Source organism: Heloderma suspectum, chromosome 1, assembly GCF_057233095.1.
Source record: "Heloderma suspectum isolate Gila_16-S chromosome 1, 16-S_ref, whole genome shotgun sequence".
Lineage (NCBI taxonomy): Eukaryota > Metazoa > Chordata > Lepidosauria > Squamata > Helodermatidae > Heloderma > Heloderma suspectum.
The window spans coordinates 409,989,689-410,014,603 of NC_139458.1; the positions used below are offsets into that span (position 1 = coordinate 409,989,689).

General features: G+C 39.4%; 1 protein-coding gene across 4 annotated transcripts in view; it reads left to right on the forward strand.

The window, feature by feature from the left end:
• Nucleotides 1-22,607, forward strand: part of PPM1B (protein phosphatase, Mg2+/Mn2+ dependent 1B) — a 56,012-nt gene extending 33,405 nt beyond the window's left edge. For 2 of the 4 annotated variants that reach the window (XM_084828956.1, XM_084828957.1), the window contains 3 exons: nucleotides 8,652-8,763; nucleotides 12,616-12,673; nucleotides 20,763-22,607. In XM_084828956.1, the coding sequence (XP_084685082.1) occupies nucleotides 8,652-8,763; nucleotides 12,616-12,673; nucleotides 20,763-20,792 (200 nt within the window). In that variant the 3' untranslated portion in view covers nucleotides 20,793-22,607. Of the gene's footprint in view, nucleotides 1-8,651; nucleotides 8,764-12,615; nucleotides 12,674-19,037; nucleotides 20,433-20,762 lie in introns of those variants that run through there. The other 2 variants (XM_084828954.1, XM_084828955.1) reach the window with 1 other exon arrangement.
• Nucleotides 22,608-24,915: the final 2,308 nt, after the last annotated feature.

The following is a 24,915-nucleotide window of genomic DNA, read 5'->3' on the forward strand; positions in this document are numbered from 1 at the left end:
ATATGCAAGCCCTGGCCGTGGCTTATTGTGTCGTGCGAACCTGGCTGGCAGTGGTCATTTGAGGGTTAAGCAACCCGTGCCTAAAACAGACAATGGGTTCTGTGCAGGTTGTTTAACCCTTAAATAACCCCCGCTGGCTGGGTTTGCACAACACAACAAACCTTGGCAACTCCCATCTGGGGCTTGCATATTCATATTGGTGGGCAGCATGTGCTGTGTCGCCCTGAGGGTTAATTAACCCATGTTGGGCTGTCATGTTGTCAGAAACAGGTCTTGGAAAGCTGAACTCTGTTCCCATCACCTTGTTGCCTGCGTTGCTGTGGGATTTCTATGGTGTAGCACATGCGTAGACTCAGCAAGCCAAATACAGCCTCCTAGTTTTGTGTTTTTATTACTGTTAGTTACATTGTCAAAGCGCCCAAAAGTGGTGTACAGAGAATGAAAGCCAACTACAAAGAAAACAGCCATTCAATTCCTCTGCATAAAAGTTGCATAATGAAAGTAGCCTAAAACCAGCAGCCATAATCTTCAAAAGGAACCAACTTCAGTACAGAAATATACTAATGCATAGAAAAGATTTTAATCCATTCCAAGGATGCCACTGTTGAAAAAGCTCACCAGGGCCTCAGTGTTCATTGCCTGCCTGGGAATGTGAAAATGGGGTGGGAGTTGTCAAGTACCTGGCAGGCCACTGTATATTACTGGGTGGGCTATGTTGGATTTAGTGTGTCTCAAATTCAATAGGCTTGTCCTAGTTGCTTTAGTCTGGGCAGATGGAAAAGGTTAGTGGTTGAATTTGCCACAATACAAAGTATTTGGTGTGGGGATGATGCAAGATGGAAAGGACTATTTTCATTTCTGCATGTTTTTTGAATATATTAAATTGGAGACTAATTGGGTAGTGAGGTCACTACAGTTAAGGCAGCTGTTCATTAGGCTTGTCTGTCCTGTCTTTTTGGAGTATGACTGGGAGAGAGAGCTGGGGGAGATGGTGGGAAGATCGTGAAAGTGGGGGTCAGGCCAGGCAATTTCCTGCTAACTTTCTATTTAGATGGATAGATCAAAGTGGTCCCTGGTCATATGGGATGGTTTCTATCTGCATTGTTCAGAGCTGGTGCAGGGTACTTCTTGGCCACATCTTTCCTTCACCATTAAGTAGCACCTCCTTTTCAAGGTATAAGGCACCTGCTGAAGAGGCAAATGTACCATGGTGTCAGGTAGTCCTGTTTTATTGCTAAACAGTGAAATGGTTTGGCTCATCCGTATCTGGACTTTTCACTTTCTTCCCTTTTGTTTCCTTGATTCAATCTACTGTTCAAATGATGTATCTTAAGACTATCACACAGTAAGCCTGTAAGTTTGATCTACTGTTTAAATGTTTTCTTTGGAACTCTTAACTTTTAGAGGTTCCCCTTGATGGTGTCCTTGGTGCTGTCTGAGCTGATAGTCTATTGTAAACTCTTGTGTTTTTATTAGCTTCTCAGGCTTACTTCCTGAACCCTCACTGGGTACAAAATAACACATGTTCGTTAGCCTCAACAGTGTGGTGCAAGAGTTTTGTTCTTTCCTGTGAGAGATTTTGGAGTAGAATGAATAATTGTCACATGGAGTGATGAAAGAGCTCTTTATGACAGCACCTGTTTATCGGTTAACAGGGATCTTTTATTTAGCATTAATATTGTTTAGAGATGTCAGAACAGCACATAGATGACCTTCTTAAAGTACTAAGAATGACTACATGCAAACACGTTTTTCTCTTAAAGGAGATTTGTTTTTAGGGAGACATCTGCAACTTTATCCTTCAGTAAAAGTATTAATTGTGTTTTTAATTATTTTATAATGCAGTGTAATCATGTCCCGTAGAAAACAGTATATAATTTGTGTGTGGGATGGAAATGGAAACTATTTTCTGGGTCAGTGTTGCTAACTGCATAAGATAAGTTCCCTAACCATTTTGTGCAGTTCTTAAAATTTTAAAAAATATATACCATTACTGTGAGTTTCCAGGGTCCTTTGAGATTCCTGAACTGGAAATAGAAATGTCACAGGAAAAATAATTTAATGAGAAACCTTGCATCAAAGATAAGTTTAGTGTGAAATTCAACCCTGCTTTCCGCACACCCACACATTTTGTTGATCCATAGTGTCATTTCCCACAGACCAGCTCCTCCTCCTGTTCCCATGCCCTTTGTGAGGCTTCCCCAGTTCACTTCTTCTGAGCTCAACCAGTACCCCAGTTATGATGAAATACATCCCTCAAGAACTGTAGGCAGGACACTATCCTTTGCCAAGCTGGACATGCAGTACACAGAGAGAGAGACATATACGCACAACAGTTCCACTGTGTGTAGACCTTGTAGTATTTCCCTTCACAGGTGAGAACATTTTGCTCAATTATTCCAAGTTTAAGAAATGCTCTGCACACTCAGCCACCTGATCTGTGGACTTAGCTTTGTTTCTTGGCCGATGTTAATCTGGTTGCTATCCTCCTTTTAAAAAAAATGGTTGGCTAGTTTGTCTGCCTTACAATGAAGCCTAGTTATAGAATGGCAGAAGGAAGTTATGCTTGGAACAGTCTAATAATAATAATTTTATTTTTTGAAGTATTTTTATGCTGCTCAGCTAAAAGGGATCCCATTAATTAATTGATTAATTGTTTAATCAATTAAACAAGACAATCCCTGCCTTCGGGCTTACAATCTAAAAAGGCATGACACAAAAGGAAAAAGGAATGGGGAGGGAATAGGGAAAAATTTAAGTATTTTTAGCAGAGCTGGTGGGATGGTCCTGCTCTCCCTCTCATCTCTCTCAGTACATCCTGCTGGAATGGCTGCTGCCAGTAACAACATCCTAAATCATACTCCTTTGGACATCACAGTAAACCATAGTTTAGCACGGTGTGAATGACCTGCAGCAAGCTGCTCATGTGCTTTCCCTCTGGCACAGTAGCAAGGAGTTCAGAAGCTTCCACTTCCAATTTTTGCTTAAGCATAGCTTGTTGTGGTGTTCGAACCGATGTACTTTGGTTAAGTATGGTTTCTCTGAAATGAGTCAGCTTGAAACCATGATGCACTGTGACTTGTTTGCATCATGCTGAACTATAGTTTAGTGTGATATCTAACCATGGCCGTTGTTTGGCACCATATCAGTTAGCAGCCACTAAAACTACAGATATGCACACTTACCCTTGTTCCTCAGCATACTGTTTAGAAAATAAGATTGCACATCCACCCTCTGGGTCTATTTACACAGTGCTAAACCTTGTTCGGTGCTCTAGGAATGGGGCATGTACTATTTCAGCCAAATTGCCAAAGTGTGGTTTGAGCTTGCCCTGCAAATCAGGATTATAGCTAGGGTTTGAACCTGGTTTGCAGGACTGGTGCAAACCATAGTTTACTAGTTGGGCTGTAATAGTAAACTATAGACCCCTTCACACATACCATGAAGGGGTCTACACAAGTACAAGGTGCCTCAGATCTATGCCCTTTGTCCTGTCCCTGACGTCATATGGCTTCTCTGGCCCTACCCCACCTGACATCCATGCACTGAGTGTAGACGTCTACATAGGAGAAGCTGGAAGCCTCTGGGTGCATGCTCTCTCTTCACAGATATCTGTACTCAGTGCTTGGATGCTAGCAGCAGGGCCAGCAGCACAATTCCTTGTATCTTTAGTAACCCCTTCATGCAGATAATGTATGAAGGGAGCTTACAGTTTGCTGTAACTAAGTGGAGCATGGAAGGGGAGATTGGAATGTGCAAGTGCAGGCCAGATTCCTTTAGCATGGTTTGGTGCTACATTCAACCCACTGTTCTTACTCATAATTCCATGGTATGTTCAAGCCATGGTTTATTTTGTTTGGTTTATGTTAAGCCCTATGCAAGGCTTTCCTTAACCACTGATTGGTTGTTAATAGAACAAACAAACAAAGGGTTTTATTAAACCGTGAAGTCAAATGAGTTCTGGTTTACATAGACTGTATTCTTGTCCCTTGCTGGAACAGGATCACTGCCATGGAAATACAAGTCAATTTTATATCTACTAAGATGAGACTAGCTCAGCCGTCCCCAATCTGGTGCCCTCTAGATGTGCTGGACTGCAACTGTCATCATTCCCAGTTTTGAGAATGATGGGAGTTGCAGTCCAACACATCTGGAAGGCATCAGGTTGAGGAAATCTGCTTTAGCTGCTCTATTTCTTATAGATACGCTGTGTCCCTGTGCGATAAATCTGACCCAATCTTGTTTTCCCTTCAGTTGTCAGGGATCATTTATTATGCAAATTTTGTAGGTGGATATTTGTAATATGGGTGGACACTTACAGTTTTGTGTTTGCTGTTGATGGCTGTATGTAAGCTTATAGTTTTTGTTGGGAGAGAAAGCCCTCTGTAACATTTTTGAACAAATATTCAAGGGAAAAAACTCAGTGGAAGTTATACTTTATCATTATACAAAAGCATTAGGGAAGGGTGGCAGACTGGGAAAGGTGCAAGTCTGACTAGTTATTTTCCAGTTGAAAAAAAGAGTCTATTGAACTTCTAAGATGGTCCCCTTAAGTATCAAGGCTGCAACATTTCCTTCCCCTCCTATATGTGATCTATTGGCGGGAGAATCATGCAATTCAGTGGTCATACCACTTTCTGAATTAGTTCAGTTTACACCCTTTGTGAAACAGAAAGCATTTTGAGCCTGAAAAGCTTGCATGTACTGATGTAAAATACTTGGATATTAAATCCAAGCTGTACAGACATCCCAGTACTACTAAATTTGGAATGGTTTTCTTATGTACTTATTTTTTTAAATGTTTCTGTCTGTTGAGAGGACAGTGTTCAAAACTTGAGGATGCAGTTAAGAGGAGAAAGGTTGGTTGCTACTAAATTTGAGAGACGGTAAAGACAACCCATGGAAAACAATGCTAGCATCAGCTGCTGAGCTAGTTTCCTTCAAGAATGATGTCAGAAGCTTGGCTTTTCCAATATGCTCACAAGAGCATGGGTGAGCACTTCCGTATTGATTTATAAACACCCTATTGGTTGTAAATATCTATAAAGTTAGCCTTGCCTCACTGGTGGTAGGTTCATTCAGTTGCTTGAAATGAGCGAATAAGCTGTTTACATGCAGCCTGTAGTTCTCTAGACTCATGCAAGAGTCCACACTGCATTGTACAGCTCAGGCTTTTCTCCAAGTGTAATGGCTATTAGGCCATGATTCCTACCTTTGGAAGTGCATTTCAGAATACCAAGTAACTAAAAAACAGACTAAAAGTTAATTGAATTTACCTATCTACAATCATATGTGTAATCATTGCTTTCTTAGTCCCACAGTGTACAAATTTGTAGCAGTACCCGTGATACTACTGAATTTGTTGCAAGAGCAGTTTCATGGAGTGCTTTGTACTACACTAATGAACTTTGCTAGAAAAGTCAATTTGATGTTTGCCCACATCTAGAGAGCTCTGTTGCATTTGTGCATGGAGTCATGAGCTTTTTAGTCTCATTGTTATACTACACTTTGTACCCTAACCACATGTTTCACTAGAAGCAGCAGTTTTTACCTCAGGTGCTTAAATGCCTAGCCTATAATGGTATGTGTGAATTGCAATAAAACACTTCATTTGCATCAGTGGAGTTCCCTTAGATTGACCACAGTTTTAAGATGTAAAGTGTTGAAACCATACCAAAGGATCATGTTGCAGCAAATCGATGCCGCGACCAAATTCTGTATTACCTTAGGTAGTTCTGTGTACAGGAGAGCTCATGTATAATGTTAAGCCAAAATATTCAACATAATAAGTTACCATCTTTTTTCAATCCTGTGTGTGCTGCTTTTGATTTTTTCCCCTACAGGAATTGCCCAAGTCATTCAATGTCCTGTACGTTGGATGAACTGTAACAACTTTAAGTGACACATACTTGACAAGAACTGAGAGTTAGAGTATTGAAGGAGTTTTATTTCAAGAATAGAAGAATATAAAGGAAAAAAAGAGAAGAGAATGCAGAAGAACAGACTTATTTCCCCTTATTCTTTGCTTTTACTTCCAAATTTATCCTGACCCCAATAAATACTCTAACCATGCCCTTTGACAAATGTCTATTGTTTCCTTAATTAAGCAGCTTGAAGTCTGGTCAGAGAAATGAACAATTTGCGATTTTGTATCAATTTGATAAGATAGCAAGAAAATCTTGTGGGGCAATATGACCTTTTGGCTTTTTAGATTTAACGAGAATGGGTTAGAAAACTTACTTAGTCACATTGATTTTTGTCTAGTTTTCCTTTGAGAGTTTAAATTCATCTACCGTGTTTAAGCAAGAATTCATGTTAGCAGGTTTGGGGCAGAAAAGACTGAGTGAGTCTGAACATTTACTCTTGGAGAACATTAAAACTGCTCTTGCCATAGTTTGCATAGATTTTGGGTGAATAATACATTCAAACAGGTTAAAGAATATCCCAAAGAGAAAATGCCTTCAATTTACTTTGAAGTTAATGAACTCTCATTAAGAGTGACAACAATCATTGGTACTTGTGGAAGCATATCTGACTTGGCCCACTCTTGGCTTATATTTTTTTAAACTTTCCCCTTTGTATAAACTAGCATATTAAGTGCTGTATTGTCATCTTAGATTTGTAATTTGGCAGGGAAGGGGAGAATGGGACAGCAAAGACAAGCAATATAAACTCTTGAATTAAATGTGACTATTTGATAAAATAGCTTGTTCCCGCCTCCAGCCTTGTTCCAACTTGGGGTGTTTTTAACTTAAACAGTTGAGCCTAGATTGATCCTAGGATTTCCAATTGCACTTAAAATGACTACAAGATTGAGGGTTGTATTATATAGAGCGTTTTTATATGACGTAACAATGAGAAATGTTGAAGCTGAACCCAGAAAGCTTATAGACAAAGGAAGAAAAAGCCAGCTGAAAACTGCATCTAAAAACACTTTTTTCTTCCACTGATTGTATACCCTTTCAGCAACTGACCACATGAAGCATTCAGGAGCAGTGTTAGTTTATTTTGCTGTTAAGAGTTTGTGCACAAGTTAATATACTAGAGAAGAATATTCCTTGGGATAGTAGAAAGATAAAGAGATATAGGGTAGGTATCATAGTGATAGGAGAGACAGTCAGATCAGAGTAAATCTAGAAGAAAGAGCCAGAGAATTTGATGAGAAAATTAATAAGGAATTCTGAAAAGGTTGAAGAAAAAGGGAGAAGAAAGAAATGAAAATACTGTTGTCTAAAGTGTAATAAATTTTGGAGCAACATTGTTAGGTAAACTGCCCATCACCCTGGACAGATGAAATCTGAAAGTTCAGAAATCAAGGCATGGAATATATATATATATGAGAAGATCTAGCTCTGAAGGTTAGGAATAAGACATGCATCATTCCCTGAACTGCTGAATGAGAACAGCAGAAACTATGAGAACCAAATCATTACGAAAAGTAAATACTTCAACAGTGTCCATTTGAAAACATGGTAATTTCACATAATTTCCATTTGGGCGCATACAATGTTTTGAGCAGTAACTTTTCCAGTAATGTAGCAGTATTAATAACAAATTTGAATTATTTTTTTGCTTGGAAATAAATCTGATATTGTAGTGTGCCATTTTAGGCCAGAGGCTTTAACACCTTAGTAGGGAGTAAGCCCTATTGAACACAGTGGGGCTTACTTCTGAGTAAAAGTGTAGGATTATGCTGTTAGTCCAATAAACAATTTCCTTTTTAGATACTGCATAATGTAGTTAGGATCAAAAGCACTATGGAAATTATTCTTTACCTATAGGAGTTTGAAAATTGTGTTCTATAAATAGTAGCTCCGTGCTACACAGCAAATGGACTATTTCCTGCTGGATTTATTTTACTTATGTTTGGGAGAGATCATGACTGCATTGCAACCAAGTGCATTATATAATAGAGTTGAATGCTCCAGAAGTGTGAGATCTGGCAAAGCCCTGAAACTGTTCACTTGACATCGCTCAGGCTATGTAGGCAGACATTTCTTAACTTTCTAAATTCCAAAGAATGCTGACATTGACTTCTCATTTGAAGAAACAGGGATATTCCTAGTTATTACTCTTGTGTGTGATTATGCAAAATTACCTATGTTTCCATGAAAATTTATGCCAGAATAAATTTGTTAGCCCTTAAGGTACCACAAGACTCTTCTCCTCACAACCCCTAATAGATTAACACAGCCACCTCTGGAAATTGTTTTACTGCTTGAGAGTTTTTTTTAGGGTTTATGTATGAGGTGTATTACAATTAAGTTCAGGGAGCTGATGCCTGAAAGTAAGGCATGTAGAAATACAATCCCACAGTATAGACAGGTGTGCTGAAGTTTTCTTGTTATAATCTCTGGGCTGGTGTTAGGCTAACAATTGAGAAGCTAATGCTGACATGACAAGCCCTCTGTCCCTTAAACAAAGAAAAGGAATTGAGGACAGTTTGTTTATGTTGTGAAACACCATAATGGGTGCATCTCTGGTTTATCATCTTGATGCACCTTTATGTAAGTAGCATTTTTTGTGTGAAACAGCATAAGTATGACTTCTTTAAGTGCATTTACACCTGATGAATGTACATTGCTTATCATATGTGAGATTTTCTGTGTTTTCTGTTTGTTTTAATAATTTGAGGATTCTCTCTTGACTAGAAATTATGGAGAAGTCGGGTGAAGAAGGAATGCCTGATCTTGCTCATGTTATGCGCATTTTGTCTGCAGAGAATATCCCAAATTTACCACCAGGAGGTGGTCTAGCTGGAAAGTAAGTGCAGAAGATAAATGAAGATCTTAATTATAGCTTTGAACAAATGTGCCTCAGTTTTTAACTAAAGCTCTCTGTTCTTACTGGAACAACGTATATGGGCTTAAATGATATGCCACTTAATTGTTCAGATGTCTGTTCAATGTGTTTTTCATTTCGGGAAAATGTAACCCATTCTTAACTCCCTCATATCTGAATGGAAAGCAACCTGGCTATCCTTGTTGACATATGAATGCATTCTGCCCTTCTTTTGTGACTATTTTAAATGTATACCATGGGCATATAGCTACTGCTCCATCTATAAATGTGTTGCTTGTACCAGCCATCAGTGTTAGCTCATTTTTATTCTGCCCTTCCTCCAAGGAAGTCCTGAGTTGCATTTTAGCTTTACAGCCCTGTGTGTGGTGGTAGGTAAGTAAGGGTGTCCTCAAGGCCACCCAGTGAGCTTAAGAGCAATCTATTTATTCAGCAAAGGCAATTGGTACTGTCTTCCTTTGGAACTGTATTTCAGGATGACAGATGGGATACTAGAATTATTGAATGTCCTCCAGTATAACCAAGGTTCAACCCTTTAAAAAACTAGCTTGTCAGGGACAAGGCTAAGCGAGAACCTTAAGATGGCTAGCATTCTTTGGAATTCTGAATTCTGGGACTGTTGAATCATGCATTTCCCCCACCTTTATTGTGAAGTGATTCAGGCTAATTTGCTTTTACTATGATTTGTTTTCATGGGACTTAGCATATCAAGGATTTGGCATTAGTTGTGTAAAAACATACAAAAACGCCAAAATGTTATTTTTTAAAGAGCCTATCTGGAGCGCTTTAAGAATACTCATTTTATAGGCTTTAGTAAAGAATATAAATAGGTTGATGAGAAGGTTTTATCCTTTGATGTCCCAAATTTTACCAACTGCTCTTTTGTTTCAAAATTGGACCCTTTGGCTTTTGTGCTATAATTTGTTTAATCTTTGTATTTTTTGCTGATTGTTTCCTTTCATTGTTTATCTGCAACTTAGTGTTTAGTCAGTTGGTTTGTTCAGTTAAGGGTGCAATTGTATGTCTAGACAGAAATATGTCCTACAACTCCCAGCGTCCCCCAGCCAGACACTTATTTCTGTCTAAGCATGCATAGGATTGCATCCTAAATGGTCTTGAATCTATTAAAAAGGTACCCCAATTAACCATACAGCAGATTTTTTTTACAATTTTTTTTGTTACTCTTATACAAGTACTTTAAAAAAACTGCAGATGTTTTTCTTTTGATCTAATTAATTACATTCATACAACTGATCAACTTCTCTGATCAAATGACAGCCGTAGCTTTATGCCAGTTTTTGGTGGAGTTGGTACAATCTTCACTGGAGCTTAGGCTTCCTTGTAACTGGTTTAACCCAATTTTTAATTGTATCTTGCACCACAATGTGTGGTAATGTCATATCTGGGGGTTAGATCCAGGCATGCCATTCGGCAGTTGGAAGGCCTTTCCATGTGCAAAAAGGCTTTTTCTTTGTTATAGAGACTTATTTCAAACAGATCTGCCTGCCCCCCTTCCCCCCTTTTCCCTCCCCTTTGACAGCTGTCAAACGTACTTGCGTCAAAGGCAAAACGGTGCGCAAAAGGGGTGGCGTGCACTTTTCTATGAAAAACAGTTGCTGCTAAGTTGCGGAGGGGTGGACTGGCAGGGGGCACCCCCAAAGGTTGGGGCAATACTTGAGACCCTGGGGATCACCTGGGTGAGTGGGTAACCTTGAGAATATTTTCCCACCTTTCAAAGTGCTCAAGATCATCCATTTACCTAGGTGATCCCCAGGATTTAAAGGGTTGCCCCAACCCTTGGGGATCCCCCCCATTCCTTCCCTCCCTGAGTCAGCACCAACAGAAAAGTGTACTCCACCCCGTTTTTCGTTCCCAATTGCAGTTGCTGCTTCTAGTTTGACCACTGTCAAAGTAGATGCAGTTACTGCATTTGGGAGCGAAAAAGAGGGTGACGGACACTTTTCTATGCTGGGTTCTTGGGCAAGTGGGGATTATTAGCAGGGCAACCCTTTGAACCCTGGGAATAACCCTTCTAAAGGGGTGATCCACACCCCGTTTCCCTACTTGTCAACTGTCAAAAGCTGTCAAACCACCTTTTATACAGTCTAGTCTTGCCTGTTACCTTGTATATTTGACAATTCAAACATACAAGGGTCCAGGAAAGGCAAGCCTGTATATTTTGGGCAGTTGGAGTTGCACACTTGTGCAACTCTGAAAATGTAATCAAAGAAAGAGGACCATTTGCACACATTCCCGGGGGCTGGGAAAATGCAAAAAAACCTCCTGGCCCTGTTTTTGTGCAAAAAAAGGGGGGAGGGAGAGGAGGAAGGAAGGAGGGAGGGAGCACTGTGACTGCGACCCGGATCGTGATCAGAACAGGGATGGGGAACTTGGCACCAGACAAGACGAATTCTGCCTCCAAGTATCTGGGATACCAGGCGGAGCCACCCAGAGGACTGGGGGGCAGGGGACAAGCCTCAGCAGCTGCAATTGTCTGTCAGGTCCGCCAACTGCATTCACAAAACAACCCACAGTGTGTAGCTTGTCACCCATGATGGGTTGTTGTGTCATGCGAACGCGCCCAGTGTCGAGATACTACTAGTACAGGATCTTGCACAATGCAGCAGCAGGTTTTCGTTTAGTGCAGGGCTGGGGTACCTGTGGCTTTCCATATGTTGTTGGACTACAACTGTCATTAGCATTAGTGGTCAGGGATGCTGGGAATTGTAGTCCAACAATATCTGGAGCTAGCTCTTGCTCAGCAATTCACCAAACAGAATTTCCTATGCTCATGCATCTCTGCATTTAACCCAGGACCTCATAAAGTACAGAAAATAGATTTCCACTAAATATCTTCTGTATACTTATTTCTGTGCCTTGAGCACTTCAGAATTGGGCTTTATGAACAAATAAGAGTGCATAGGATTGCAGCCTTAGTCACTTTCTGTTTGGCATGAGAATTGTTTAAGAGCTTATGTGTGTTATGCACGTGTGTGTTTTCCACACCAGAATGTAAAATCCCAGAATTCCAGAAAAATGAAAATTAGTTGAAAATTGCTCACTGAGCTCCTTCTACTCCTGAGAGCTTAGCCATAGGACCTCATTTCATTGTCATAAGCCTTTCTGCCTATACTAGTAGTAATAATGGGTTTCATGCTTTCCACACTGCGTATGAAACTATGTCAGACTTGTAATTGAGAAAGCCATTCTTAAACCCAGTGCTAATAATTGTTGAAGAGTTGTAACATCTAAGTCTGGAGTTCTGGGACTGCATTTCCAAAATTATTATACTGGTTTACACTACATTTAATGAGATTCAAAATTTCCCTACCCTGCACTAAATTTCAAGTTGGTCTCTCCTGCTGAGCCATTTTAAAAAGGTACATCAAAGCATCATTTATCTCATAAACCTTAGCTTGCTTTTATCATCAGGGCTTTTTGAAGCACAACTTCAAATGTGTTCAGGAGCTATTAGAACTGTGAAATCATAAGGTGTTACCATCAGACTTTAGCTCTAGCCTTTAAAATACTCCTGATACTTTTCTGCAGGAGGAGAGTGCTTCAGTTGAGTGCTTTGAGGATGATGCTGACTTTCCAATAGGATGCATAAGAACAGCCTTGCTGAATCAGACTAAAGGCCAATCTAGGCCACCATCCTGCTTCCCATGGTGGCTAACCAGGTGCCTCTAGAAAGCCCAGATTTGGGGCTAAAAGGCAATAGCACTCTTTTGCTGTTGGTACTCAGCAACTGATATTGGCATACTGCCTCTGAAAGTTATGCCAAAAACATAACTTTAAAATTTTATCTTTCTCCAGGCGAAATATTATTGAAGCTGTTTATAACAGGCTGAACCCACACAGAGAGAATGATGGGGTAAGTTCTGCTTTTTGATTGCTAGCTTTCATTGATGCAAGTGAACTGTAGTATTTCACTTTAGGGTGATGCTATATCTGTGTGTTTGCAAGTGTGCTGGTTGTTGTCACCAGTGAAATTATGGGTAGTATCTAATACTGCTACTCTGCTCCTGCTGTTTCTGTTGCACTTGTGGGATTCACCATGAGCATAATGGGAACTAGTGCTTCCAACTGCAACCCCGGAAATGAGCAGGATCGCTAATTTCCAGAATGGGACAGGTTAGTTTAACTCCTTTTTTGAAAGCTCTGTTAACTTGCCCCATTATGGAAACAAGTTCTTTACTTGTTTCCTATTGCTGCAGGATCTGCTAACTTCCCATTGTGTTAGCGCTTGGGCAGCATTGAATACTGCCTAAAGGGTTAATGGTTCCCCCTAGGATATCTTATTCTGAAGAAGCTACTTCTAATATAAAATGCTATTGCTTTGTACCAAACTGCAGTGCTTAAAGATTTATGTAACTAATCTTGATGTCATTAAGTGAGACATAAACATATTTTGTATGTGTACTGTTAGAACATCTCACGTCTTCTCACACATCCCTCTAATGTTAAAACTGATTAATTTCTTGTCCCCTTTCGTCCTATTTGCCTTTCTGCTAGGGGCAGTTTCATTTGTTGTGCTATGTTGCTTAGTAGACAGACAGGGTGGTACATAATAAGACGGAACCATTTCTAAATTAGCCATTTGAAACCCTGGTTTCTGCTGGAGATAGTACATAGGGAGGGAATTTGGACAAGACCTGATGCTGTGCTTAAATCTGTAAATGCTGAACAGATCTATCTGCTGGTGGTCCAGCTGTTTATCATCTTTGATTGCCAGTTGGGCTATCTTAAGTGGAACCTTAATCACACCACCACCACTACTACTACTGCTACTAAAATTTAAAATGCTCTTCCTAGGCCTTATTGATAGTATAACTAGTACCCTGAGTGGTGTGAAGGTTTACAAGGAATCAGACGTTGCCGGAACCACAGGCAAAGGTCTATATTAAAGATCATATTATCATTGCGTGTTTAGCAAAATCTTACCAGGCTCTGTTGTAGTCTACAGTGATTTGCAACATCACATAATCTGGACTAGTTTTGACAGATTATATAAAATCTTTTGTGGGCATCTGCTTTGACTGGGCTGCATTTCTTTTGTATTGGGCCAAATCAGCCACTATACATACATCCTGCATCAATTTCCAAAGCTCTACCTATATTCAAAGCTGCGCTGTTACAGTACAGTACATTAACTTTACCATGTGATGTGACATGGGCTATGTTTCGAGCCACAAGTGTTTAGGACTCCAGCAAAGTAATCTAGGCCCAAAGTCAACTTGGCATGCTGTGTGCTGTTTTATTGGCAATCTTTTCATATGCTCCATTAAATCAGTCTTCATGCACAGATGTGAATTGTAAATGTCTATAATGCAGAATAGATGATACTTGAGTTGATGAAACTGCATAGTAAAAGGTGTGTCTCTTTTAAAAATTGATCTGTACAAACATGTGTTAGTGTGAACAGCTTAATTAAAATGTGGTAAGAGGATATCAACTCTAGTCTGTTGAAATAAGCATTCCTAAGGTAAATGTTTAAAACATCTCGTTCATCTTAGTATTAAATCAATTAATTTGGAATCAGATCCCATCAAGTTCAGTTGAATTAGCTTCTAAGTGAATGTGCTTAGGTTCTCATGATTAGTCTGGAAGTACTATTGGTGCAGCTTTCCAGTCTTGTTTACCTATGGACCATCAAAAACACAGCGTATACTGTCATGTGTGTCAATGGTGTTTGACACTAATGCGTATAAATATAGTCTTGCGCACCAAGAATGTACGCATGTACATTTCCCCTTTAGCAATATGGGATGGGATGCATCAGGAGCTCCTGTTTCTCTGTACCATTATAGGCAATATCAGCATAGAAGGTGTATAGCAGCTTCTTTTTACTTTCCTCCAAGCTACCATATACCAACTCAGACCATCAGTCCATCTAGCTCAGTGTTGTCTACATTGACTAGCAGCAGCTCTCTGGTCTTGCTCAGCACTACCTGGATATGTGAGGAGCTGAACCTGGGACTTGCTGCATGCAAAACATTGTTCTGCAACTGAATTATGAAGCAGCAATAGCAGTTCCTTCCTTACACAAGGTCTTATGGTACCCTCCAGTATCTTCAGACTCTGCTTTATTGTGCTCCCTATGCGGGGGGGGGGGGGGGGAGGATCTTCACGACAACAGAATGAGAAGCATGTTGGAGCATTATCCGGATGTTCATGGAATTGGCTTTGGTCCGTCAGACACATGAAGCAAGAAAAGCCAAGTGTACTGTACCTTTAAAATCTGGTTTTCACAGGTGTCACAGTGCTTGAATGGACCATACTTTCAGGTTGGGTGGGGTGAGTAGAACTGAACATCATCAACTGGGCAGGGACTGCTCAACCAATGAGAGAGGCTTGTTTCCTGTCCTATGTCCAGGTTCCCCCCTGCTACTACATTATTATGAATGGAGAGTAACTAATCCACAGTTCTCTAGAAATAACCCAGTTATCCAGTACACTATCTGAAGGCTTCCTATGAGAGCATCCCACCACCCTAATTTCACCCCATTCCTGCAAACTGTCATGGAGCTATTGCTCCCATCAATAGCTGGGAATCCCATTTTTCCCAGTGTGTGCAGATTTCCCTGAAAAAGCCAAAATCCCCAATTTTTGAGTGTAGCATCTGAAGGTTCCCTCTGAGAACATCCTGCCCCCTCAATTTCACCACATTGCAGCAAACTCTTGCAGAGTTATAGCTTCCGCCCCCACTTTCTCCTTCTTTGGGCACTTTCTCCCTGCTTGCAATGACAGGTTCCCTTGATCCTGAGACCTCTCCAGATAAAGCTCTTATGCATCAGAGGAGCGATTTTACACAATATTGGGGAAGCGAAGTAATGCAAACATCAGAAGTGCATCATCACAGAGGCTAATTAGTCCCACTGGTGAAAAGCAAGTGCAGGGCAATTCTGAAGCCTCAAAAGAGCGCTCTAAGAGTTTGATGCGTTGGAAAGGCAGGTGAGTTACTATAGTTACCTAGGTTACCGAGGGCAGGGCCAGGTGAAAAACACACCCCTAGGAATGCTGTGATCATACCAAATTTAAAGCGGAGAGATGGACACACAGCAGCTGAACTGCTGGGGAGCCAAATTAAAGAAAAATAACTGAGTAAAAGTACTCTGAAAAAATGTGGCTTCTCCACAGGTAAACTCCGGGGTGGCTGCAGAGTGGTCATGACATGTGCCCCTAACATCAGAGAAACCTTCCCACATAGATGGGCCTGTGGTCTCTGGAAACCCTCTTGAGTTTTCCCATGTTGCTCTGAATTTCGAGATGTTGGTGTTATGAACACTACAGTGGACTTGCACCCTCTCCCACTTTCCATCTGTCCTTGTGTAAGTTTCCCAAGGTCCCAAAAATGCTTGAAAATATAGTCTGCTACATGGATTTTAATTGACTTCTCTAATATGTATGTTCTCCATGTAAATGTGATATAATGGGGGTTTGCTTATGTTAGGATTAACATAATGTTAGTATAAGCCCATCTTATGATTGGCCATTTCTAACATAGGATTTTGCAGTGTTGAAAATTCAGCCTTTCTTCCTAAATTGGCCTGCAGCACTCAGAATTACTAGTTGTGTTACTCATTTTCATATAATATATGACAGTCATAATCTGGCTGAAAAATGAGAAATGGCATAAGTTCATATTGATATCCATGCATTTGGTGAATACTTTTCCATTGTTAAAAAAAACAACCAACCAAACTAAGCTGTGTATTCGCAGGTGATACTAATAAGTCCAATTTTCAAACTGTTCAAAAAACCCTTGCCATATTTGATCTAATAAGTGATGTAAACCAAGATCAGAGAAATCTGTTATCCTTCCTGGGGGCATGTTCTCATAAGTTTGCTTCCTTGCATTTTAACTTTTTTCCTAATTTTTGTGTGTGAATACTATGTAACTTGTTGAAATTCTACAAACTTAGTTTCATATTAAGAGTTGACTGTTAGAAAACTGAGAGCACATAAGATGCAAAATAAATGCATAATATAGTTTTCTATACTATCCTAAGTCTAGGAGAAACTTCAGTTCCATGGTATTTGTGATTTCAGTGAGGAAAATGTGAGGAAGTCGTATTAATAGCTCACTTTTCCTAACTGGGCAGACCATTAAAATAATTGGTTGTTAAATGTCCTAAGACACTATATTGTACTCTTTTTGGAACTACACATCTTGTTTTTGTGTTTATTTGGCTTATTTCATCTTGTTCAGAATCCCTGCTGATTCTGTTGTGCAAGCAGGACCCACCACTTGTGGAACGGAGATTTAGTGCTTCCAGGGGCAGCTTGGGGTAGGCTGGTAGAGCTCACATGAAGGGAACTTTGCCAACTTGCCCTGTTTTAGAAATAAGTGTTTCTGGAAACACTAAATCTCTATCGTGCAAGCAGTAGATGCCGCTTGCGCAACAGAATCAGCGGGGATGGCTGTGCATGGAACGAAAACAGCCGTCATTGTGGCTTTTGAGATGTACAGCATTATTTCAGAATTTAGGATCTTCCCACTCCCTTCAGAGGCATATTAAAGTCAACCTGGACATGGCAGCAGATCCAGGTGAGAACTGTGAACCAGAGGGTTACATGAGTGAGGAGTGCAGAACCCTTCCCAGCAGTTTCTCTCCCTAAGCCCTTTTCTCTTCATCATAGCTCTGATACAAAGGTGTGCTTGGCTGCGAGAAAGGGGTAGGGAAGTGCTGTTGGCAGGACACGGTTTCGCGCTACTCACCGCACAACCCTTTTTCCTTTTAAAATGGGTCTTGGTTTTTTTTTCTATGATTGTGTGGTAGTTCTGTACTTAAACTGACAGAATTTTTACTATTGTGTCTTTGGGGTGGAGGGGGAGGGACATCAGAGTAGGAATGCACAAATCTGTCAGTTTCACTTTCTTCCACATTCGATTTTTTTAATCTAAAGTTGTTTCCATCCCATTTACGATGAAATGTATTAACTGGAAAATTCTTATCAAAAACCAAACTGAACAAAATTCTCACCCATCCCTACATCAGAGTCCCTGAATGGGCACCTGTTCCTATGGATTGTGCCGGTATGTATTGTCAGAGGTTTTTTTGAAAAGGAATAGAGGGTTTAGTGATAAAGCCAGAGGGTTTATTTTTAAGCCTTTGTTACATATCTAACCAGGGAAGAGCAATTCTATTGCTTTGAGAGGGAGCCCTCTTACAAGCTACTTTGCTGGCCACCAACTATATGTGTTAACAGTGGTTCTTGATAGTTCTAGTCCCAGGTAATAAAACATAATGTACATATGAAGAGCCCTCCATGATCTGACCAAACTAGCCCATCAACCTGTTCTGCACATTGGCTAACCAGATGTCTGTGAGAAGCCCACAAGGAGGACAGGAGGGCAATAGCCCTCTCCCACTGTTTACCCACAGCAACTGTGTACAGAGATACTGTTTCTGATCCTGGAGGTGGTATGTAGCTTTCATGACTAGGAGCCACTGATAGGCTTATCCTTCTTGAATTTGTTTAATCTCTTTTAAAAGCCCTCTGGCTGGTGACCATTGCTATATCTTGTAACAAATTCCATAGTTTATGCACTGTGTGAAGTACTTTTTCTGTCCTGAATCACCTCCCATTTAGCTTTATTAGGGTCACCTGTGGTTCTAATATTGCGAGAGGGAGCACATTAAAATCATAACTTCCAGCAGACTTGAAATTAAATGTGGGGCTCTTCTTTGGTTCTTGAATTCTGGGGATTTCTTTTAGTAATGCCATGAGCATTTCTGGATAGATTTGTCCTTTTGTGTGGTGGCTTACCTTGGAATTCACTCTGAAAGAAGTACACATTATTCCCATTAATTAAGTCAGTTGGCACGTGGATCACTCAGTTACACCTATAGTATCTTTTACCTAAAAGACTTAAATGGAAAATTCGTTTTACTTAAGCTGTTCACAGGTTTTTTTCATTTTTGCTTTTAAAAGATACAAATTATAAATGGTATGCAGTCATCTACAACTGATTCAGTTAACACCATTCATGTCCACCAGAGGGCAGCAAATGAAGATCTGGTTCCTTTAATTTGTAAACTTCCTTTAATCGTATCCATTAAAACACTCAAAGAACGTCTGTAAATATTGTTGCCAAGACTCATTAAGATTGATTGAAAGTTTATTTCTAGGGCATAAAGCTTCTATTTTTCATACTTTGTTTAATGTATTAAATATTTTAGAAATATATACTAGTTTAACTATTCATTCTGGGGTCTTGAATCTTAAATAAGGACCCTGGCGAAGCTGCGGAAGGTGGAACTCAGGGAAAGTTGGTGGAAGCTCTCAGACAAGTGAGAATTACTCATAGGGGGAACTACCGCCACCTTCTGGAGGACGTGCTGATTAGTTACAGGATAGCTAAAATGCAGGGAGAAGATTGCTCTGGTGAATCAGCTACAGCCTCAACTTCAGATTCCTCTGATGGATCCAGTGATCAAGGGACACAGTCCAATGCAGAATGTGAGCACCGGCGGAGTGCTAATGAAGATTCAGAGATGAGCGATGAACAGTGTGATAAAAATATGTAATACTTCCATTTTTCACACAGATTATTTGATGGTTTAACTATTATAATGTCTTTATCTGTCCATATTTGTTACATCTTAGAAAATTAGTTTTTCTCTTAATTTTGTATGTACAGGCTACATGCATAAAATGTGGGATGTGTATGTGGGAGTTCTTTCTGAGAACCTTAGCCATTATGAACTTTAGCTTGAATAGCGTTGTCACTGCTTGTTCTCTGCATGCGTGGCAGGAAGCAGAGCACCCGTGTTCCTAGATATTGGTCAAAAGGTTTGTGTGGATTTAAGTCTCAATGGCATTGGGCTGGAATTTGATATTCTAAGAAGAATGTCCTATTGTAAATGCATACCAGTGAAAGACATACACTTTGGATTTTCATTACATTTTGATAGAGCCTACAATTGACATCTTAATCCACCATTTACAGTTTGTTTATAACTCACTTTCTTTGACTTACATGGTGATGTAGATATTGCATGTTTGTATTTGATTGGTGACCAGTCCATGTCAAAGACACATAGCCCTTTAAGTTGATATGTTAAGTTAGTGATTAAAATATATGGTGTTACATTAGGCTGTAATTTGGACTATATAACCTGTACTCAATTTTCTAAAACTGTATTCAGGATGCACTTATAGCACTATGTATCTAGTGGATAATATGTACTGACCATTAGTGTTTAGTTCATGAGTTATTGTTTAAGACCAAATAAAAAATGTGTGGAATAATCTGAATGCATATTGACTTTATTTAAGCAATTTTGGTAGTATAAACTTCCATCAAACAGAGCAGCTATAAAGTGTGTTTAAATATTCAAGAACAATATATTGAGTTTTATAATGTATAGGAAAGATCATATTCATGTTAATCAAGCTTTCATTCAGTGATCAACAAATTTTACTCTAATGCATTTAATATTTACTGCCTTTATTAGGTTTTTTGCCTTTAGATAACTCACATCACTGTGTACACACTGAAATATATAAGTGATAGTATGAACAGCTACAAAAATGTGACTAGCCTGTGTTTTAATCCTGCCTCTCTGCCTTTTCGGATGTGATCATTGGTGCATTTACATTTATAAAATGCTAACTTTGAAATACTTACAAACCAGTTTTGCTCCTGTGTTTCTAAATTTTTTTAACTGATTGGGTAGCGGATTTGTAGGCAGACCAGCTTGGTCACAGGTTCAGGCTGTTTGTATTGCTGACAGTACATTTTTTATTGCCATTATGTTACTGGGTTGGGAGAGGTGGGATGGTCATTGTCAAATCTCTGAGTATGTGTCCTGATATGAATGTGGAAATGAGAAGTGGCCATTTCTTCTCGCTGTTCTGCATATTTTTTTCCTATATTGGAATTCAGGACAATATGGATTTTACCTTCTTGAGGTCAGTGGAGAACTAACTATTTCCCTCTTCTTTTCCTGTAGGGAGCTGGCGATCTAGAAGATCCGTGGTAGCCTTACAGATCTACTAAAATGCTTTTGCATCTGAAAAAATGGGGGAAAAACTTTTAATCAGTTTTCTTCAATACAAGGGAAAAATTCTGGTGGATTTCCAACATTTGTGAAATGGGCAGAAAGAAATTATTAGGATTTTCCATCATTTGTTCATATATGTGTTTTCTGATATTGCCACTCTTAGCATTGCCTGTACTACAGTATTTTTACCAGCCTTGGGCATATTGGTTACATCTTTATGGAACCTGAGCCCTAAAAACCAAGGAAGGAATAATGCTGGGAGCACATCACTAAATGTACATAAAGTACCATGGGATTGTAGTTGTACTCTGAAGACACACTATGGTTTAACAAAACTTACAATACAAGCACGACTGTGTGCAAATAATTGTAATGAGACACTCACTTACTTCACCTTACCAAGATGGAAGGCTTTTGCAGCTCTGGGCTTGGAAGTCATTTCAGTTGGGCAATATGCTATAGGATGTGTATTTTTTTTATTTTCCAGTTTTACCTGTATTACCAGACTGTTAGGTTTTTTCCTACAGTGTCCAAATTGTGATATGTTGCCTACTGCTTGCTTAAGATAAAGTGTATTTGGCAATAATATAAGGAGACTTTAGGCATCTAAAACCAATAAGAATTTTACGCATGTGTATAACACATCCTTAAACTCTTGCTAGAAGAAATCTTTTTAAACCAAACAACTTAATTTATGGTTAGTTGTAATTTGCTTTGACATCTCACTCATTGCTGCAAGTTTTTTAAAATGCTGAATATTTGCCTTTATTATAATGTAAATTGTGATTTCGTTCTAAATGTGGTTTTCTATAGTTTTTTCCTTTGATTTCTATCAGCTTAAAAGAGAGGTCTTGTGTAATATGGGTATAATTTTTAATTGTTTGCATTATTTACAAAGTTCAAATTATCACTTTGAGATTACTATAAATACAGCTAAAATTATCTATTTTAAATCTAAGAAAATATTAGAGATATTTTCATGGGTTCAGTGACCTTTCATTTTATAAGCAATGGGCATGGTACAGAGTGGCCGTCATGTAAGGTACTTGAAGATTCTTAGTTTAATTCTATTTTTGCAATAACCTTATTTTTTTCTTAATTCTTTGAGTTGTGCATGTATTGAGTCCAGTTAATGCTGAAAGTGGAGAAGAGTAAAGTATTTATCTAAAAAATAAATAAATAAAAGCTATTGGGGAGGGGAAACAATGAATGTATCCATCTGTACATGATTTACATGCTGTGGATGCCTTGTAAACATTTTTGTTTAAACTGTGTTTCAACGAGGATGTAATTGCCCTTGTGTGTAGTTTAAGCTAACAGCAGTCATCAACTGGTTTTGTGTGAAATAAAATTCATGGTATTTTTCTGTAAAACCCACCCACCCGCCCCCTACACACACTTGAGTGTAGATCCATGTCCACTCTTATAACCTGGTGCCTATAGCCAGCTTTCCCAGTCATTTGGTTCATTGTGTATCTGATTTGTTTGGGGTGGGGTGGGGGGTCTAGAGAGGATTATTGCCACAATATATTTTATTTATTCATTAGATTTTAGCCTTGTAAGTTAAAGTGTTCTAAATGATGATGTTAACAGATATTTGTCCCTACTGGGGTTTTTTGGGTTGTTAAAAGCTAGGGAACGAAGAATGCAAAATGGTTTATTGTTCAGACTGTCTGCTCTGGTCCAATCCTGTACTGATAGTACCTTCCCAGTATGATATTGTGATGTTTCATACAATACAGTGAACATAACCAACTTGTTATCTTCAATAAAGGATTGCTAAAACAGTGAGAAGCGCTATTTTGTGGGAAAGTAATTAGTGACAAAACAAATTATTTGCTTCTATAATTGTAAATATTTCTGATATGTATATTAATGTGATCTTTGACTTATAAGATCTTAAGAACTCAGCCCTTATTACAGTGTTTTGTTCCAAACAATTGCACATCAGTAATGCCCAGATCTGCATATACCACAAGTTCTTAAGCCTTGTAACTATTTGAAATTCATTTGGTCCATGCTGGTAGAAAATAATTCAGCTACAGATGAAACAAGCAGAAGGTGTTAGTGCATGATAATATGTTGATAAAAGGTAACTCACAACATCTACAAAAATAGTGCTGAACATCTCTGAAATGTTGTGGTGCTCTTCAAACTATTGAGTAGAATACTAGTTCTACTTTCAGGTAGTAATAACTGTAGGAATGAAAAGTTTCTAAAGGAGAGGAAGGGAAAACAAAATGGAATTATTGCCATTACTTGCAGCATTTTATACTTTTCATAGGAGGTGTGATTGGCAAGTGTACTACTAACTGAGCTGGATTGGTTTACATAAATATCAAAGTGCAAGTGCCTCTATAAGTGGCCTAAACGTATTGGATGCCAAAGTCAGCATTTTATACCCAGTTCTTGTTTTTCATAGCTTACATGGCCACACCTGAGAACATACTTTGTTCCTTATCGTTCAGTCCACAGTAAGCACTAAAACTTTAACATAGATAACGTTAGCTAATGTATTGATATGTATATTTAATAGCTTGGCTTGGGACTCTCAGTGGAGAAGGGGAAAACAATATTCCCCCCTCCCCCGGCCCCAAAGTCGCTCTACAGGCTGCTAGGAGAAGAGGGAATCCAGCAGGACCCTCTGCTAGATCTTGTTCACTTTCATGAACACAAGGAGTCCTGCCATTTACAGAATGGGTTACTCTGGACCCAACCCAATAGTCTTCAAAGGATGTCACCAGAGTTGGTTTGTTCACCAAGGTATCCTGTGTCAAATATTTGTCAACACAAAGGTGTGTTATCAAAATTAAAACTTCATTGCCAAAATCTTGCAGACCAAGTCTGAGAGGTCAAAAGATAAGTACAACCTAAAATGTTTACTAAGGGAGCTTTGTCATTGGCTTGTAAGAATGGCTTGGACTTGCAATTTAAACAGTTTAAAATGTGTGGATTATATAGATCCTAAGGCATTTATAATGGCTCATAATAGTTCCCCTGAAACTCTTTGTGATGGCACAATTTAAATTACAGCTTAGTTGCTCTGCCATTCCATATAAAGTACTGTCTTATTTCAGTAAGTTGATGTAAAGGGGATTACGTCAAACACCTTGATGTGTCTTGGTTGTTGCTCTACATATAGAAGAGTAAAGCTGGGCTTTCTCATTACTGGAATAGCCCCAACAAATCTACATCCACGGAGCATCTTTCTGCCAACCACAGTGCAGATCTGTGTTTGCTTTATTGGCGGACCATCAATTCCACTGAAACATGATCTTAAGCTAAGTCTTGGCTTACTTCCACATCAATCCTTTCCTCGTAATGCCTGCTACCATCACTGCTTGCTGTGTTTGGTTTTAAACTGCCAGTAATGATGCAGAGACTTGGGGCATAATGAGTTCCATTGTTCAAGAATAAGAGTAACAAAACAATAGTGTGCTATACTGTGTGTTTTACTCAGAAGTAAGTTCTATTGTTTGAGAAGGGAAAACTGCCTTAGAATGCTAGAAATTGTTTCTATTGTAATCGAAGGTGTAACTATCACAAACTTGCAGCTGTGTGATGGCAGCTTGAAATTGGATTCCTCTATCTACATCAGGGCTGGACAACGTGAGGGCCACAATTTCCATCAGACCTAGCCAGCATAACCGGTGTTGAAGGATGATGGGAGTTGTAGGCCAAAACAGCTGGAGGGCAAAATCTTGCGCACCTCTGCTCTACATGGTAAGCAACTCACTGTATAAATCTGACGGGTTTGTCGTCCCCGTACCCCCCCCCCCCCCGGTCACCAGTGCAAACCATTCTCTTTCATTCATAGTGGTTTGGAGAAAATGTTGAAATTCATATGATGAACTGCTCCCTGTGATTTGGATTGCCATGTGGACCATGTGCTGGGTGGTTTGGATTTCAGGTAGCCGTCGCACATGAAGCACTCACTAATTCCAGTTGCTCAGTCTCTGACTGATCTCTGTTCAGCTGGCTTTCTCTGCTTTAGATGTCAAAGGTGACCGATATAGGAAAAGGAAATGATAATCAGTAAAGTTGCAAGAAATCTTTTGACTGGTTATTGTTTTTTACATTCTTAAGTCTCAATATTGCAATT